The sequence below is a fragment of the Dryobates pubescens genome, chromosome 12 (genome assembly GCF_014839835.1).
Source record: "Dryobates pubescens isolate bDryPub1 chromosome 12, bDryPub1.pri, whole genome shotgun sequence".
NCBI classification, from domain to species: domain Eukaryota; kingdom Metazoa; phylum Chordata; class Aves; order Piciformes; family Picidae; genus Dryobates; species Dryobates pubescens.
In genome coordinates this window covers 5,910,893-5,930,154 of record NC_071623.1, presented here as the reverse complement: position 1 = coordinate 5,930,154, position 19,262 = coordinate 5,910,893, and the positions used below count along the sequence as shown (strand labels likewise).

Sequence of the window (19,262 nt, the reverse complement as noted above, 5' to 3'; positions counted from 1 at the left end):
GTTCTGGACCACGAGGGTGCTGCAACACTGCAACAGGTTGCCCAGAGAGGTCATTGAGGCTCCATCCTTGGAGATCTTCAAGGTGAGGCTGGACAAAGCAGCCTGCTCTAATGGAGGATGTCCCTGCTGACTGCAGAAGGGTTGGACTGGATGAGCTTTGAAGGTTCCTTCCAACCCCAAGTACTCTTTGATTCTAGTCTAAAGTCATAAGAAAGTTTTGATTTTGCATTTGCAAAGACCATAACTGGCAAAGGAGTGGAGCCTGGGAGGGGTTTGTGCCTCCTGCCTAGGCACAGAAGGTGAAAAGGAAGGCAGTGAGTTGCAGTCAGAGTTGTGCCCCAGGACAAGTTCCGGATTCTTTACTTTATGGCTGGCTTGGCATTTTGTGCCTACATCAAATAGCAGTTTGTAAAATCATCAGTCAGATGTTTCCTGTGATTCCTCCTTTGCTTAACCACTCAAAAATCTGTGTGCAGTGTGAGCTGTTCATCTGTTGGACAATGATGCACTCCCTAATAAACTGAAATTTACTTCATGTGCCATTCTGAGCTGAAGTTTCCTTGTCTCCTTTGGCCACCTTTCTTTTTGTTGGCACTTCAAATGATTTTTTTCCCCTTTTGATTATAGTCCTTATTTTATAACAAGTTTCCAGATTATCAAAAATGTGTTTGGGTTTTTTTGTCCTAACTGTGTGAGGTCTAACAGAATCCAGTATCCACAAAATGACCTCCAAAGGTCATCCAGTCCAAACCCCTGCAGTCAGCAGGGACATCCTCCACTAGATCAGGCTGCTCACAGCCTTGCCCAGCCCCACTTTGAAGATCTCCAGGGATAGGGCCTTAACTACCTCCCTGGGCAACCTGTTGCAGGTTTCCACCAGCCTCCTGGTGCAAAACTTGTTCCTAACATCCAACTTAAATCTAAATCTGCTCTCATTTCAAACCTTTGCCCCAGTCCTGTCCCTGCAGGCCTTTGGGAACAGTCCCTCTGCAGCCTCCTTGTAGCCCCCTTCAGGTACTGGAAGACTGCTCTGAGGTCTTGCTGGAGCCTTCTCTTCTCCAGGCTGAACAACCCCAGCCTGTCCTTGTAGTAGAGGTGCTGCAGCCCTTTGATCATTTTTCTGGCCCTCCTCTGGACCTGCTCTATCAGGTCCATGTCCTTCCTTTGCTGAGGGCTCCAGAGCTGGATGCAGAATGTTGATTCTGGTGAGATTCACAACACATGCTCACTTAAAGGCATGCTCACCTTTAACCAGGTATTTCCCTCTCCAGAAGACAATGGTATTAGCTCTGTAGTAGCCACATATCTTCTGCACATTTGCCAGGAAGGACATATCTGACCACTTCCCAGGTTGTGACAAAGGCTGACCACATTTCTTGGACTAATGGGACTCAGCAGTAGTAAACTTCTAGACTGCAATTAAGAAAGCAACTCCTGCTTCTTCCAGGCTCACAATCTTCTGGTTCCTCTCTGCTTTATGTAGCTGTGGCTTGCTCTGCAGGTAGGGCCAAAGAGCGGAGGAGGCCCCACACAGTGTGCGTCACAGACCTGCCACTTGCATTCCACAGGTTCCTTTGATAATTCCCATTTTGCTGGGAATGAGAAGTGGCACAGCAGCTGGGATGTGGAGAAAGGGTGCACAGACTGAGTGTGTCTCACTTCAGCAATCCTCTCCTGCGATTTAGAAAGAAGGAAGATGTGCTCACTCTTCCAGATGCCAACACTGGGAGAGTTCTTTATCTTGTTCTTTAAAGAATGATTCCTATTTAGCTACACATTCATTGTAGAATATTTGAATGAATGCCTGGAGTATGAACATTTAATGTGGACAATGGTCAATGGATACCTGGAATGTTGTGTCCAGTTCTGGACTCTGATTCAAGAGACACAGGGATCTGCTGGAGAGAGGACAGTGGAGAGCTCTGGGGATGATTATGGTACTTGAACATCTCTGCTATGAATAAAGACAGAGAGCCCTGGGGCTGGATAGTCTGGAGAAGGCTGAGAGGTGGTTCCCAGTGACAGAACAAGGAACAACAGGTACAACCTAGAACACAAGAAGTTCCACCTCAACCTGATGGAACCCTGGAACAGGCTGCCCAGAGAGGCTGTGGAGTCTCCTTCTCTGGAGACTTTCCAAACCCACCTGTGTGGCCTGGGTGATGCTGCTCTGGCAGGAGGGGTGCATTGGATGATCTCTAGAGGTCCCTTCCAACCCCTAACATTCTGTGATTCTATGATACCACTCTTAGCTCTGCATCATCGGGGCAGGGGGGGAAGCACACTAAGGAATACAAAGCTCTGAGTGATTTAAAAGATTACAAACCCAGCAGAAAACACTTGAGTTAAAAACACTAAATGCTTGAAAAGAAATTGTAGTAATGTGTGGCAGTTATGTGTGAGCACCAGCTCTTCAGTTGTCATTTTCATGTGGGCCATTTGCGAGTTGCCTTCAATACCAACTTGACAGCTGGAAGAAATGTTGTGTTTAAACATTAGTCACTGCAGTTACACATTAAACAGTAACATTCCCCATCCAAATACAAACATCCAAAGTGTTACACTGCTTATGCAAAGGAGGAGGGAGCTGGCTGGAATAAATAGAAGTGAATAAATAGAAGAGATGATTTAAGGTATGACTGGAAATAGCATCACTGGCAGGAGAGCACTGCCAGCACTGTCAGTGCCCTGACTTTCAGCAGCTGGAGGCCAGTGCCTGTTGCTGTTGGTAGCCTTTTTTGTTGCCTTTTTTTTTTTCCCCCATAAATGCTGTGTAATGGTTCTGATTTGGCATTTGAGGTGTAAAAAACCTTTTTAACTGTCAAACTTTCAAGCTGAAGTTGTTGCCCCCTCTTCTCCCTGTGTCCTACTAGATGATCCTTGAGGTCCCTTCCAGCCTGGTGTTCTATGACTCTGAATCCTTTTAATTCCCAGTATTGCTGAGCCTGCTGCTGGTGTTTCTGGAGAAGGTTTCTAGGCTTGTGGGCCCAAAGCAGTCCAGTGCTGATGGGAGAAATAGGAGGTGCTCTGGGTGACTGCTTTGCCTTTGCATGCTTAAGGAAGAAGAAAAGTTTGGGTTGTGGTTCTAGCTTGCAGGTGTGGTCAACAGGAGGTACGGTGTAGACTCATGTTAAAGATTTCCCAAGCTGTGTGCACTTCTGATGACAGGATCAGCTTTCCTGGAAGGGAGGGTGGAGTCCCAGGGCTTTACCTCCTCAGGCAGAAAGTGGAAATGTGACTGCCACTCATCCATTCATCCAGTCTGTTGGGGGGGGCATGGCCTTACATTTATTGAGTGCAGCATGAAAGCTGGAGATGCAAAAAGAAATTCTTTGTGTCCCAATACAATTTTCTTTCTAAAACTGGAAGGACAGAAAGGTAGAGAAACCTCTAGAAGATCTTAAAGGAAATAAATGTAATAGGGAAAAAATATCTACCTCTGGAGTGCCTATTTGGTGAGTCATGCAAAACTCTGCTTTGTAACAGGTGTGGCTCAGTTGGTAGCACATAAGACCCTTAATGGGAAGCTTGTGAGTTCAAGCCTGCAGTGGGCACTATTGTCCTCCCTACTCTAGTCATGGGGTCTGTGGTGACAGGTTGGACTCGATGATCTTTGAGGTCTCTTCCAACCTTGGTGATACTGAATACTGAATACTGAATATACCTGTTAACAGAAGGCATCTTTGACCTTCTCTGGCTTTGCTCTCATTGCCTTCCTCTTCGGTGCTTTTTGGAAATCAGCCTGCCAGAGAAAAGGTGATTTGATTCACCTCAGTGTCTAATGCATTGCTTTATACAAACAGATAAAAGGGAGCAGCCTGGAGGACAAGGCCTTGGGGGTGTCAGTTGGTGACAAACTCCCCAGGAGCCATCAATGGTCCCAGGCAGCCCAGCAGGCAGCTGTGTGCTGAGCTGCATCCAGTGCAGGGAGAGCAGCAGCACAGGGAGGGGATTCTGCCCCTCTGCTCTACTCTGCTCTGCCCCCACCTGCAGCACTGCCTCCAGTTCTGGAGCCCCCAGCACAAGAGGGACCTGGAGCTGCTGGAGAGGCTCCAGAGGAGGCCACCAAGATGATCAAAGGGCTGCAGAACCTCCCCTGCGGGGACAGGCTGAGAGAGTTGGGGCTATTCAGCCTGGAGAAAAGAAGGCTCTGGGGAGACCTCAGTGCAGCCTTCCAGTACCTGAAGGGGGCTACAGGAAAGCCAGAAAGGGACTTTTGACAAGGGCTGGGAGTGATAGGATGAGAGGGAATGGATTGAAACAAGCTGGATGTTAGGAAGAAGTTCTTCAGGTCATGAATGGCCCCTCCCTGAAGGTGTCTAAGACCAGGCTGGATGAGGCCTTGATCAACCTGGTCTAGTGGAAGGTGTCCCTGCCCATGGCAGGGGATTGGAACCAGATGATCTCTGGGGTCCCTTCCAACCTAAAGCATTCTATGAATCTGTGAATAAAAACTGTATTTCTAACCTAATTTGCTAAAAACCTGTGTAACATCAATGCTGAACTGAAAATACTGTGCCTCAATTTTCTGTTAAGGATCACAGAATCACAGAATCAATAAGGCTGGAAAAGACCTCAGAGATCACTGAGTCCAACCTATCACCCAACAGCTCTTGATTAACTAAACCATGGCTGTAAGTGCCACATCCAATCCTTTTTTGAACACCTCCAGGGATGGGGACTCCACCACCTCTCTGGGCAGCACATTCCAATGGCCAATTACTCTCTCTGGGAAGAACTTTCTCCTCACCTCCAGCCTAAACTTCCCCTGGCACAGCTTGAGACTTGTTCTGGTGCTGGTTGCCTGGGAGAAGAGACCAACCCCCACCTAGCTACAACCTCCCTTCAGGTAGTTAAATGGTCTGGCCAAAGGAACAGATCTAAAGTGAACGAGAACTTCCCACGTTTTCTTACATTTGCCTTGCACCAACAGTCAGATATTCAAAGATTGCATTTGGTTGGAAGGGACCTTCAAAGGTCATTTTTTCCAAACCCCCTGCAGTCAGCAGGGACACCTTCAACTTGATCAGGCTGCCCAGGGCCTCATTGAGCCTCACGTTGAATATCTCAAGGGAAGGGACCTCAACCCGCTCCCTGGGCAACCTGTTCCAGTGTTCCTCCACCCTCGTAGTGAAGAACTTTTCCTGATATCCAATTCAAGTCTGCCCTTGTCCTGTCCCTGCAGGCCTTTGCAAACAGATACTCCATCCTTCCTGTAGCTCCTTTCATGTACTGGAAGGCTGCTCTGGCAGCCCAGGCTGCCATTGGCCTTCTGTGCTGCAAGCTCACACTGCCTGCTCCTGTCCAGCTTCTCATCCAGCAGCACCCCCAAGTCCTTTTCTGCAGGGCTGCTTTCCAACACCTCATCCCCCAGCCTATATTGATAGTGAGGATTGTTCTGGCCCTGCACTTGCTCTTGTTGAACTTCATGAGGTTCACCTGGGCACCACCTCTCCAGCTTGTCCAGGTCCCTCTGGATGCCATCCTGTCTCTCTGGTGTATTGACAGGACCACACAGGTTGGTGTCATCTGCACACTTGCTGATGGTGCATTCAATCTCACTGCCCATGTGGGTGTCCCTGTGGCTGCTGCAGATCATTGGAGTTCAGACTCTGTCTTTTTTCCTCCTAAGCAAGCACTCTGCTTGCTGTCTCAGGCTCACTTAAAGGATGCTTTCTACAAAACTTTGAAGGTGACCATGAAGTGTTAGGTAAAGCAGCTTTAGTCAGCAGCAAAGCTGTTCCCCTGAGCCTGGAGCAAGCAGCAGCTGCCAGCAACTCAGCTCTTGCACGATGTTGGCTATCTGCAGCCAGGTTCTAGCTGCTTCTCACTCCTCCACCCTGGAAAAACTGACCTGCTTCTGGCACAGTGGCTTGCCTGAAGACAGGTTGCCTGAAGAGAGGATGTTGCCTTTCCAAACATTTTAAGAAAGAGTGGACTGATCATAGATTGGATTGGAAGTAGGGAAAAGAAAAGGAGATCTTTCATTCTCCAGTTGGAAGTAGAAGGTTGTGTGCTGTCTGTGCTTTAAGGGCTTTTTCTGTACCCTATGTCTAAGTTACTCAACAGAGGGCATGCTGTGACTGCCAGTGCAGGGACCAGAACCAGCCATCCAGCCATGCCATCTCGGCCACTGTGTTACAAAGGCTGCTTCTCCCTGTCTTTCCCTTTGGCTGAATTCGTTTTCTAATTCTGCTTTGCTTGGTGGAGCAGCTTCAGCAGGACTTGTGGAGGCCATCCTCAAAGAGGGAAGACTCCAATGAGACCTCAGAGCTGCCTTCCTCCAATGCCTGAAGGGATCCTACAGGAAGGATGCAAAGGGTGTTTAGAGACAGGGGGAATGGTTTGAAGCTGAGGCAGAGCAGGGTTAGACTGGAGCTGAGGAAGAGGGTGTGGGGTTGAGTGTGAGGGTGCTGAGAGTCTGGCACAGGCCTGCCCAGGGAGGCTGTGGCTGCCTCCTGCCTGGGGGTGTTGAAGGCCAGGTTGGATGAGGCCTTGAGCAACTGAGTCTAGTTGAGAGGTGTCCTTGGGCATGGCAGGGAGGTTGGAGGAGATGATCTCTGAGGTCCCTTCCATTTGATGATGATGGTGATGAGCCAGTAGGCTGATAGCTAAGATCTGTCACACTAAGGAATGCTAAGAAATGCTGTCTGTACAAGGCTGTTTTGTAGACAGGGTCAGGCATTGCTCTTTCTCAGAGCTGCATCAGTTGGTGGACCTAGCCTTAAGCTCTGTTACTAATGGGTTTAGTCTCCTACCAAACTGCAGCTGCTAAAGTTATTCTGATTCTAATTGTCATGTGAAGTCGTTATGGGAAACTGCTTGTCACAAGGCAAGCACTGGTTCCCAGGTAGGTTTTTTTGCAGCTGTAGTATGGAGTGATGGCAAGAGTTGCTAAACAGGTTTCATACCAGTGGAACAGTCTCCTCTGCCTACACAGATGGGATTCTCAAGTCTTGACTTAGCAAGTTACTTATGTCAGAACAGTACAAAGTGATATCAAAGAATCATAGAATCATAGATTGGTCTGGGTTGGAAGGGGCCTCCAAAGGTCATCCAGTCCAACCACCCCTGCATCATCAGGGACATCCTCAACTAGATCAGGTTGCTCAGACCTTGAAGGTGTCCAGGGACGGGGCCCCAGCCACCTCCCTGGGCAACCTGTTCCAGTGTTCCACCACCCTCATAGTAAAGAACTTGTTCCTAACATCCAATCTTAATCTGCTCTTCTCTAGTTTGGAGCCATTGCTCCTTGTCCTATCACTACAGGCTTTTGTAAACAGTCTCTCTCCATCCCCCCTGTAGCCCCCTTCAGGTACTGGAAGCCTGCTCTTAGGTCTCTCTGGGTCCTCTTGATCTCCAGGCTGAACACCCCCAGCTCTCTCAGCCTGTCATTGTAGTAAAAGTGCTCCAACCCCCTGATCATTTTTGTGGCCCTCCTCTGGACCTGCTCCATCAGATCCATGTCCTTCTTACATTGAGGGCTCCAGAGCTGGATGCAGTACTCCAGGTGAGGTCTCACCAGAGCAGAGCAAAGTGTCAGAATCACCTCTTTAGATCTGCTGGCAACACTGCTTTGGATGCAGCCCAGGCAGACAGTAAGGGACTTGCTGCTTTTGCTTCTAATGATGCATATTAATAACAGACTCCAGTGTGTTATCTTCTTTAATGGAGTTGCCTTTTCCTTCAGAAAAAAAAGCCCAAACAGTTCTTCTGGGGACCTATTCTGTCTCCCTTGCAGTGAAGACAAAGAATAATACTGAGTAATGTTATTTGCCTGTTTATTTGGTGTTTGGATCCTCCAGAATGTTCCCTATTAGAGAAAATCATTACACAATTTATAATGTCTTGTTTTGGAACAGGAAATTGGAGATGTTGATGTGATGACCCTAAACTAAGTGTTGCAAGTGAAAATTAATGGAGCAAATAAAAGGAGATTTCAGAGATGTAAGGATTTTCTTGCTCTGTATTGATAGTGAACAACCTAAGTGAAATGAATTTTCTGTTAGCTTGCAATTGGCACATCTTGGGTTATTTTACTTTCCTTTTTACATGTCAACTTCAGGGATAGTTGAAGCTGGACTTTAATCCTGCTCCAAATTAGCTCTATCCACGTTTTCTTTCCAGCTCTTAAGCACAGCAGTGAAGGAAGGCTGACAAAAGTAAGTGAATTGAAGTATGACAGCCTCTCCTCCTTTCTGTATGCAAAGATGATTGCTCAGTAAACTGAATGCTGCACCTTGATCAGTGACACGTTTCATCCTCTCAGATCATTCCTAGCGACTGTAGGCATGTGAATATCATGCTGTAAGAGTGCTCATGGTTAGACTTGTGTCCAGAAGAACGTGCTGCTCAGAGCATGCCATCATCATTTGCTGCATTAGCCAGCTCCATATCCATGCCTTACATTTAGCTGATTTGGCTTCCTGTGCTGCTGGGCTTGTTATTGGAAGCATTTGGCAGTTTTAGAGTTCACTGTTTTCATAGCATCACAGAATGGCTTAGGATGGAAGGGACCTCAGAGCTACTCCAATCTCTCTGACATGGACAGGGATGCCTCTCAACTAGACTCAGCTGCTCAAGGCCTCATCCAGCCTGGCCTGGAACACTCCCAGGGAGGAGACATCCACAGCCTGCCTGGGGAGCCTGTTTGAGAATCTCACCACCTTGTACTGAAGAACTTCTTCCTCAGCTCCAGTCTAACCCTGCTCTACCTCAGCTTCAAACCATTCACCCTTGGCCTGTCTCCAGACACCCTCAGCAAAAGTCCCTCTGCAGCCTTCTTGCAGGATCCCTTCAGGTATTGGAAGGCAGCTCTTAGTTCCCCCTGCAGTCTTCTCCAGGCTGAACAAGTCCAGCTCCCTCAGCCTATCCTTATAGCAGAGGGGTCATTTTTAATGTGCCCACTGAACTAGAAAAAAATAGTTCCTCTTTTCATTCCCAGTCCAGATCCACCTAAGCCACTTCATTTCTGACAGCTTGATTGTCTGCTCAAATTCATAGAATGGTTTAAGTTAGAAGGGACCTTAAAGTCGTAGGCAGGGACACCTTCCACTAGAATAAGTTGCTCAAAGCTTCATCCAGCCTGGCCTTGGACACCTCCAGGGAGGGACATCTACAACCTTCCTGGGCAACCTGTTTCAGTGTCTCACCATCCTCACTGGAAAGAGATTCTTCTTAATCTCCAGTCTCAATCTGCCCTCCTCAAACTTTAATCCATTCCCTCTTGTCCTGTCACTACAAGTCCTTGTTAAATATTCCAGCCTTGTAGGCCTCAGGTACTGGAAGGCTGCTTGAAGGTCTCCCTGGAGCCTTCTCTTCTCTAGGCTGAACAATCCCAGCTCTCTCAGCCTCTGCCTATAGGGGAGGTTCTCCAGGGCTCTGATCACCTTTGTGGCCTCCTCTGGACCCTCTCCAGCAGCTTCAGGTTCCACTTCTGCTGGGGATCCCAGAACTGGAGGCAGTGCTGCAGGTGGGGTCTGAGCAGAGCAGAGGGGCAGAATCCTTTTCCCTGTGCTGCTGCTCTCCCTGCTTTGGATGCAGCCCAGCACACAGCTGCCTGATAGGCTGCCAGCAACCATTGTTGGCTCATGTTGAGTTTTTCATCAGCTGACACTCCCAAGTCCTTCTCCTCCAGACTGCTCTCCAGCCACTCCTTGCCTAGTCTCTATTTGTGCTTGGGTTTGCCCTGACCCAGCTGTAGGACCTTGCACTTGGCCTTGTTGAACTTCGTGACGTTGGCTTGGGCTCACCTCTGAAGCCTGTCCAAGTCTCTCTTGGGTATGTTCTCTGGTGAGCAGATGTCTACTTGATTCCTCTGCATGCTAGATGTAGATGTATTCTCAAAGTACATTCTGTGTTATTTGTAAATATGTATGCAATAAAGCATGCTTCTCTTACCCAATTCATGTTAAACCAGCAGTTAATTACTTGAACAATTCAGCAGCATTTCTATACCACAGTTCTGCAAAAACAGCTGTGTGAAGGCACAGTTCATAGAGTCATAGAATTGTCAGGGCTGAAAGGGACCTCAAGGAGCAGCCAGATCCAACCCCCCTGCCATGGCCAGGGACACCTCACACTATAGCAGGTTGCTCACAGCCACATCCAGCCTGGCCTTAAAAGCTTCCAGGGATGAGGCTTCCATCACCTCCCTGGGCAACCTGTGCCAGTCTCTCACTACCCTCATGGGGAAGAACTTCCTCACATCCAATCTCAATCTACCCATTTCTGGTTTTGTTCCATCCCCCCCAGTCCTATCACTCCCTGACACCCTCAAAAGTCCCTCCCCAGCTTAATTGAAGCCCCCTTCAGATTCTGGAAGGCCACAATTAGGTCTCTTGGGAGCCTTCTCTTCTCCAGACTGAACAGCCCCAACTCTCTCAGTCTTTCTCCATAACAGAGCAGCTCCAGCCCTCTGCTCATTCTCATGGCCCTTCTCTGGACACCTTCCAGCACCTCCAGATCCTTCCTGTAACAGAGCCTCCATAACTGGACACAGTGTTCCAGGTGAGGTCTCACCAGAGCAGAGTAGAGGGGGAGAATCACCTCCCTGGCCCTGCTGCTGGCTATGCTTCTCTTGCTGCAGCCCAGGATGTGATTGGCTTTCAATTGTGGGTCCCTGTTGCATTTCTGGGTGTTGCTACTTAGTCTATTCCACCTTCACTCAAATAAATGTCCTCAAAGTGTTTCTGAAGGTATTGGCAATGGAAGGGCCGTGGGAAAGCTCCCAGCCTAATCTGTGTCTTCTATAAGCATAAAATTGGTAAACAGAGGGGGGAAAATCCCAACAGCAAAAGAGTTCAGCTTCCAGCTTTCAAACAACCCTCAAACCCCGTTGCTGAATGAATGCAAAGTAGTTTTGCCAACCTCTTGAATGAAGGTGAGTAGCACATCTGCAATGGTTGTGTTTAAAAAGAAATGCTGTGTGTCTGTCTGCATGTGGACAAAGATACAGCAAAATCCTCTGTTCCTAATGAAGAATTCTTCTTCCTTTGTAGTTGAAACTACTGCTACATTGCCTGGCAGAACACAAATAACAGGTAACTTTGGGGTCCTGTGTAATTTTGCCCCCAGTTTTCTTTGTGTTTTAGAAGAATTCCTCTCTAAGTCAAGGAGATAATGACCAATATGTAAATATTTGCAAATGAATTTCCCATCCCATCCTTGTGGCTTATTAGCACATTTTGTGGTGCAAACAGCATCAGGAATTTTCCAGAGAAAAGAAAATTCAGTATAGGTTGGGGACTGACCTGTTGGAGAGCAGTGAAAGGGAAGAGGACCTAGGGGCTCTAGAGGATGGGAGGTTGACCATGAGCCAGCAGTGTGCTCTTGTGGCCAAGAAGGCCAAGGGCAGATTAGAAGGGCTGTGGCTAGTAGGTGGAGAGAGGTTCTCCTGCCCCTCTACTCTGCCCTGCTGAGGCCACATCTGGAATATTGTGTCCAGTTCTGGGCCCCTGAGTTCAAGAAGGACCCCAGGGAACTGCTTGAGAGAGTCCAGCTCAGAGCCACAAAAATGCTTAAGGGAGTGGAAGATCTTCCTTGTGAGGACAGGTTGAGGGAGCTGAGGGCTCTTGAGCTTGGAGAGGAGGAGCCTGAGGGGTGACCCCATTCATGTTGATAAAGATGTGCAGGGTGAGTGCCAAGAGCATGGAGCCAGGCTCTGCTGGGTGATGCCCACTGCCAGCACAAGGGGCAGTGGTGGAAATTGAGGCATAGGAAGTGCCATGGAAATAGGAGGAAAAACGTTTTCCCTGTGAGGGTGACAGAACACTGGAGCAGGCTGCCCAGGAGGGCTGTGGAGTCTCCCTCTCTGGAGATATTCAAAACCCACCTGGATGACTTCCTGTGTGATCTGCTCTAGGTGCTCCTGCTCTGGCAGGGGGCTTGGCTTGGATGATCTTTCGAGGTCCCTTCCAACCCCTAACATTCTGTGTAATTCAGGTCTCAGAGGAGACTCCTGTTCTCCTTTCATTGCAGCAATTGTATTTACATTTGTGTCCTTTGGAAAGAAGCTATTCCTAAGTTTTCAGTAAGGCAAGCAAGGAGTCCCAAGAGTGATTAGTGTGTTAGAAACTCCTTCTTTACTGTGCTTAACCAAAAAATTCTGAGGTTCTTCAGAAGCTTTGGTATCCTTGACTTACTAACTCTTCTACACCAGTAGGAAAGGCTTTACAGCATCATTAGTGTGTTGTAAGTAGCTTTCACATTCTGAGGGAAGATGCTGAAATACCACAGGACAACAGCGTGTTAGGGTTGGAAGGGACCTCCAGAGATCATCGAGTCCAACCCCTCTGCCAGAGCAGGACCTGAAGTCTGCTTTTAAAATAGTGTTTCAGATTTCATAGAGTCACAGAATGGTTCAGGTTGGAAGGGACCTCAGACATCATTTACTCCAACTTTCCCACCATGGGCAGGGACTCCTCTCAACTAGACCCGGCTGCTCAAGATCTCATCCAAGCTGGCCTTGCAGCCAGATGTTTTTTAGCTTGTATTTATGTGGTATCTCGTTGGTGACACTGTCACAACCCACTCAGTGAACAAAAGGGCTAACTTTGAAGTGGCTCTGTGAACCAGATATCAAGTTTCCCAATTTCTTTTTGATCAAAATCCTGTCTGTAACCAACATCAAAAGATTCAGTGGCTGCTGTTTGCTGTATAAATAGCTGGCTGGCTCCTATCAAGATCAGAGTATGAATTAAGTTTTGGTAATGCTGCTTTGTGGTTAGGGTGTTTTTTTCAGGATAGAAAAGAGAGCAGATATGTGTGGGATAAATTTGAAATGGCAAGTCTCAGTGTTAATTGTACAAAGTCTGAGAAGAGTTCTCCAGACCCAGAGACTCCTTCTCTGGAGACTTTTCACAACACACCTGCATAGTTCCTGTGCAGCCTGCTCTAGGTGATCTGGCAGGGGGGTTGGACTCACTGATCTCTGGAGGTCCCTTCCAACCCCTAAGATTCTGTGATATCCAACCCTAGAAGAGTTCTTAACCAGAGCCTCCTTCTCTGGAATCTTCCAAAACCCACCTGGATGCATTCCTGTGCAGCCTGCTCTAGGTGATCTGGCAGGGGGGTTGGACTCACTGATCTCTGGAGGTCCCTTCCAACCCCTAAGATTCTGTGATATCCAACCCTAGAAGAGTTCTTAACCAGAGCCTCCTTCTCTGGAGACTTCCAAAACCCACCTGGATGCATTCCTGTGCAGCCTGCTCTAGGTGATCTGCAGCCTGCCTTAGATGCTCCTGCTCTGGCAGAGGTGTTGGACTGGATTATCTGTGGAGGTCTCTTCCAACCCCTAACATTCTGTGCTACCCAGATACATTTACCTTGCTATATTCACTTAATTCCCCTTCCCACAATTAACAAGACACTCGGGGTGGTGTGACATGTGTCACACTCAGAGTAGTATGACATGTATCTTGGGCCAGTGATTTTTGTTTTCTCAACATTATATGATGCAAACTGTCCAATAGTTGTTGAAAACTAACCATCTTAGGGTGAATTCTATTTGAATTCATGAGAATAAGGGGTGCTTTAATCAGAGGTTGTTAGAGCTACCCTTTTTTGACCGCCTGGAAGTATGCCTCTGCTAAGCAAGTGGTGCCCTCTTGTGGTGAATGCAGCAAATGCAGAAGGAGAGGCTCTGAGCGTGGTTCTGTGTCTGAAACTTCGTCATCCTCTTCCTCCCCCTCCCCTCTTTTCTTTTTTGGTCTGTCTGAAACACAAGCTGAAAATTCAGGAGAATCAGCTGCAACGACCATTTCTGGTAAGGAAATCAGGAGTGTACTCATTATTGCAATGTTTGCTATTTCCTGGTAGATGAATCATAGAATCACAGAATTGTTAGGGTGGGAAGGGACCTCAAGGATCACCTAGTTCCACCCTTGAGATAATGCAGAAGAGTTGTCAGGTAAATGAGTTCCAACATTTAAGGTTTTCATGGTTTATGTTTTGAAGAGTGCATTTTGCTTCGTAATTAAATAGGTTATGCTTGAGGATGAAATAGATGCAGTTTGCTTGATCAGGAGCCTTTTGTCCAGTAAAGTTTAGAGTCTTGTATCTGGGAAGGAACAATCCCAAGCACCAGTATAGGCTGGGGACTGACCTGTTGGAGAGCAGCTCTGGTGAAAGGCATCTGGGGGTCCTGATGGACAACAGGATGAGCATGAGCGAGCAATGTGCCCTTGTAGCCGTGAATTCCAATGGCATCCTGGGGAGGATTAGAAGGACTGTGATTAGTAGGTGGTGAGAAGTTCTCCCTCCATCCACTGCTTTGGTGAGGCCGCATCTGGAATATTGTGTCCAGTTCTGGGCCCCTGAGTTCAAGAGTGACCTCAGGGAACTGTTTGAGAGTCCAGCATAGAGCCCCCAAACTGCTGCAGGCAGTGGAAAATTTCCCTGTGAGGCCAGGCTGAGGCAGCTGGGGCTTGGAGCGTGGAGCAGAGGAGCCTGAGGGCTGCCCTCATTGCTGATAGTATAGATGTGCAGGGCAGTGTGGGGAGGAGGGAGCCAGGCTCTGCTCAGGGATGTGCAAGGACAGCCCAAGGGGCACTGGGTGCCAGCTGGAACAGAGGAGGTGCCACAGGAACATAGAGAGAAACTTTTTCCCTGTGAGGGGGGCAGAGGCCTGGAGCAGGCTGCCCAGAGGGGTTGTGGAGTCTCCTTGTGTGGAGGCATTGCAAAGCCAGCTGGATGTGTTCCTGTGTGAGCTGCCCTGGGTGCTCCTGCTCTGGCAGGGGGCTTGGCCTGGATGCTCTCTGGAGCTCCTTTCTAACCCCTACCATTCTGTGATTGTGTGAACATTACTTGAATATAAAGATTTGGAATAGTCTGACCACTGCAGTTGTTCTCAAAGTGCAACTTAAGTAATACTCAGTTCCTGTTGGAAATTTTGCATGCTTGACCTTTTTTCTCCAAAATTCACAGAAAGAAACCATTATATTCATTCCATTTTCACCTCTTTCCTCTCTTTTTTTTTGTTTTCCAGACTCTTCTCTTGTTACTTTTATCACCTATCCTATAAACTCTTCAGGCAAGATTTTTATTAATGTTTCTCTTATGTAGATTTAGTTGGATGCAGTTTGTGTAGATTTTTGTTTCATTTCATTTGCATCTCATCTACTGTTACTCATTTTTACTCTTCAGATATGTCTTCAGAGGAGACCACACAATCTGCAGGTGAGAGTTAGCATGAAGAGAGGTAAGGTCTGAGGGGTGGTGTTTGTTGCATTGATCAAAATGGGCCTTATTTTAATAAGAGTAAGTCCAAATTGTATGTTACATGGTCTTCAATTCCATATTTATCTACAATCTGTATTGTAAGTCCACATGGGCAGGATTTTAAAGTGCATTTAAATGACACTGTGCTGATAACTTTTCCTTTCTATTTCAAAATATTGCAAAGCCCAGACTGGACATATTTATTTTTCAGAGATATGTAGGTTTGTGGTATCTCTGTAGATAGAATTTCAGTTTCCTGTACCTTCTTATACTGTTCAAAGGATTTTACATAACTAAAAAGTGGGCCCCATGCCTTAAAGACACACAGTGTGTGTTCATGCAATGAGTTGCTAAATAGGATCAGTAAAGAAGGTCACAGCAGCTTGCTAAACCTTTTTTTCCTTTCCTGAGGCTTGCATTTGAAAACAAGGAGCAGCTTCATAGATTCATAGACTAGTTTAGGTTGGAAGGGACATTAAAGATCATCCAGTTCCAATCCCCCTGCTATAGGCAGGGACACCTTCCACTAGACCAGGCTGCTCGAGGCCTCATTGTTGAACCTGGCCTTGAGCACTATTTCTGGAATTTAGCAACATTGTTAACAAAAAGCAGTAAAAGAGATCTAAGTGGATAAAGCATGAAGAGATTCTTGACCTGGTTATCCTCTCTGGTCGTGGGCAAGAGCACCAGGTTGCTCAAGACCTCATCCAACCTGGCCTTGAGCGCCTCCAGGGAGGAGGCATCCACAGTGTCCCTGGGCACCCTGTTCCAGTGTCTCACCAGCCTGACTGGAAAGAATTTCTCCCTAATCTCCAGTCTGAGTCTGCCTTCATAGAATCATAGAATTGTTAGGGTTGGAAGGGACCTCAAGGATCATCCAGTTCCAACCCCGCTGCCATGGGCAAGGACCCCTCACACTAGAGCTTCCTCAAGCTTCAATCCATTCCCTCTTGATCTGTCACTACAAGCCCTTGTACAATGTTCAGCTTTCTTGTAGGACCTCTTCAGGTTCTGGAAAGCTGTTGTAAGGTCTCCCCAGAGCCTTCTCTTCCCCAGGGATGATCTCTAGAGGTCCCTTCCAACCCTTAACATTCTTTGATTCTGTGTGAAAGTAACTCAGTTCCCTTATAAATGATGATGTGTTTGCAGTTCTCCTAGGAAGACTGTCTAAAGCAGAAACATTTTTGTGCCATGCATTTCATAAGCTTTTAAAATTCCATCAGAAAACCTTAATTTTAAAACTTCTTTTCTTTATTTCTTTTTTTCTTTTCTTCTTTTTTAACAGAAACTCTTCACATCACTGATTATTTCCCCACTACAACCCCAGGTAGGATTCATACATCACTGCTGAGCTTCTTCTGTGCTTCTCTAAAGTGAAGTGTGTGTAAGTTCAGGAGGTCTGCTCTCAAGTTGTGGGTTTTTTTTAATTGGATCTTTTTTCTTGGTATTACAGTGTCTCATATTAACAATCTGCTTGACTTCACATTGATCTCCAGGCTGGCAAAAGGTCTAGTTCTGCCATGCTTAGAAACATAGAATTGTCAGGGTTGGAAGGGACCTCAAGGAGCATCCAGTTCCAACCCCCCTGCCATGGCCAGGGACACCTCACACTGGATCAGGTTGCTCACAGTCACATCCAGCCTGGCCTTAAAATCCTCCAGGGATGAGGCTTCCACCATTATCATTATTATCATTATCATTAGTAGTAGTAGTAGTATTCAAAATGAATTAATCAACCCCAGCATGTTTCACTCTGAATTACTAAGTCTTGGAAAATATTGTGAGAATTGGCCTAGAGAAGCTATGAAGTAGATCTAAAAGGTAAAGGCCTTTGCATTAAAACACTGAATTGATTGTAAATATTCATAGATTGCTAGATTGGTTTAGGTTGGAGGGGACCTCAAAGATGATAGAATCAGAAGCACAGAATTGTCAGGTTTGGAGGGGACCTCAAGGATCATCTAGTTCCAACCCCACTGACCAAGGCAGGGACATCTCTGACTGTACAGGATTTAAATTCAACTTTTTTACTCACTAATTTGTTGGTTTTTTTTCCCTCTTCCCCTGAAAAACTATAGGAGGAGAAACCATTTTATGCAACATAACACCTGTCTGCAATTCTTCAGGTTAGTAGCTCTCTATTTACCTTTTTTTTCCCTTCCAAAACCTCAGCAATTTTTCCTTGTGAGCAATGACTAAACCCTTTATTTGCTATTATAACAGCAAATAAATTACTATTACAAATTGTTTGCTCTGTAATAAATGTTATTGAGCGTTTAGGGAGATTTTTGTACATCTTCTGAAAAAAAAAGAATATAAAATGTAGAGGTTTTGTTTAAAAGTAAGGTTTAGTCTATTGTGGATTCAATCTTCGGTTTCTTATCAAAGGATTGCAGATAAGAAGGGCAAACCTGAGCAAACAAGAGACTAGAACACTGTCGTAGACACTAAGGTCTCCCATATTGAGCCTAACTCTGTGTCAGGAGTAGAGGTGATGTCTTTAGAGGAGTTACTGTGAAAGCCTGCATGTAGAGTAGAGTAGAGTAGAATAGAATACAATAGAAAAGTATAAACCAGGTTGGAAGAGACCTTCAAGATCATCCCTGGTGCAGCTTGAGACTGTGTCCTCTTGTTCTGGTGCTGGGTGCCTGGGAGAAGAGACCAACCCCCACCTGGCTACAACCTCCCTTCAGGGAGTTGTAGACAGCAATAAGGTCTCCCGAGCCTTCTCTTCTCCAGGCTAAGCAACCCCAGCTCCCTCAGTCTCTCCTCATAGGGCTTGTGTTCCAAACCCCTCCCCAGCTTTGTTGCCCTTCTCTGCACACCTTCCAGCAAGTCAACATCCTTCCTAAACTGAGGGGCCCACAACTGGACACAGGACTCAAGGTGTGGCCTAACTAGTGCTGAGTACAGGGACAGAATGACCTCCCTGCTCCTGCTGCCCACACTGTTCCTGATGCAGGCCAGGATGCCATTGGCCCTCTTGGCCACCTGGGCACACTGCAGGCTTATGTTCAACCAGTACCCCCAGGTCCCTCTCTGCCTGGCTGCTCTCCAGCCACTCTGACCCCAGGCTGTAGCACTGCATGGGGTTACTATCATAGAATGGTAGGGGTTGGAAGGAGCTCTAGAGATCAAGTCCAACCCCCTTACAAAAGTAGCAGCACCTAGGGCAGGACACACAGGGACACATCCAGATGGGTCTTGAAAGTCTTTCTAGAGAAGGAGACTCCACAACCTCACTGGGCAGCCTGCTTCAGTGCTCCATCACCCTCAACATAAATATCTCCTCATGCTGAGGAGCATCCTGTGTTCTAGCTTGTGCCCATTGACCCTTACTCTGTGTTTGGCCTTGGGTTTTTTAGTTAGTTTCACCACAAGCAGCAAATTCAGCTGATTTCTTGCATATCACTGACTGACTGCTTCACCTAGTACAGAATCAAGCCTCAAATAAGAAGTCTGAATTTATCTCATGCGACAGTTTTGGGCATACTGTATGTACAAAGTGTGACAGAACAGCCAGACAGAGGAAATTGGAAAGAGCAGTGATGTTCCATTTATGTGAGTGAACAAAAATACAGTCACAGATTGGGATTTGATGCATATTTCTGCCTTCCAAAACACTTAAACATTTGCTGTGAAAAGTTCTGAAGAAAATTCATAGAATGGTTTGGATTGGAAGGGACCTCAAAGATCATCTAGTTCCAAGCCCCCCTGCTATGGGCAGGGACATCTTCCACTAGCTCAGGTTGTTCAAGGCCTCATCCAACCTGGCCTTGGATACCTCTAGGGAGGGCAACCTGTTCCAGTGTCTCACCATCCTCACTCTAAAGAATTTCTTCCTAATCTCCAGTCTAAATCTCTCCACCTTCACTGTAAGTCTCTCCCTCTAGCTTGCAATGAGTGTGCAGCTGCAAGAAGAGAAGTGTCATAGTAGTTCCTTATGTCTATCAGCTCACAAGGACTGTAGAAAGATGCTCTGAATTCAGAATCACAGAATCACCAAGCTTGGAAGAGACCTCAAAGATCATCAAGTCCAACCT

The 19,262-nt window shown here is 46.9% G+C and overlaps 1 protein-coding gene across 1 annotated transcript in view; it reads left to right on the top strand.

The window, feature by feature from the left end:
• The window catches only part of ADGRG2 (adhesion G protein-coupled receptor G2), a 53,798-nt gene that overhangs the window by 5,479 nt on the left and 29,057 nt on the right, over positions 1–19,262 (top strand). The window contains exons 3-7 of the mRNA XM_054165910.1: positions 11,001–11,042; positions 13,727–13,765; positions 15,145–15,177; positions 16,505–16,546; positions 17,298–17,345. Of these exons, the coding sequence (XP_054021885.1) occupies positions 11,001–11,042; positions 13,727–13,765; positions 15,145–15,177; positions 16,505–16,546; positions 17,298–17,345 (204 nt within the window). The remainder of the gene's footprint in view (positions 1–11,000; positions 11,043–13,726; positions 13,766–15,144; positions 15,178–16,504; positions 16,547–17,297; positions 17,346–19,262) is intronic.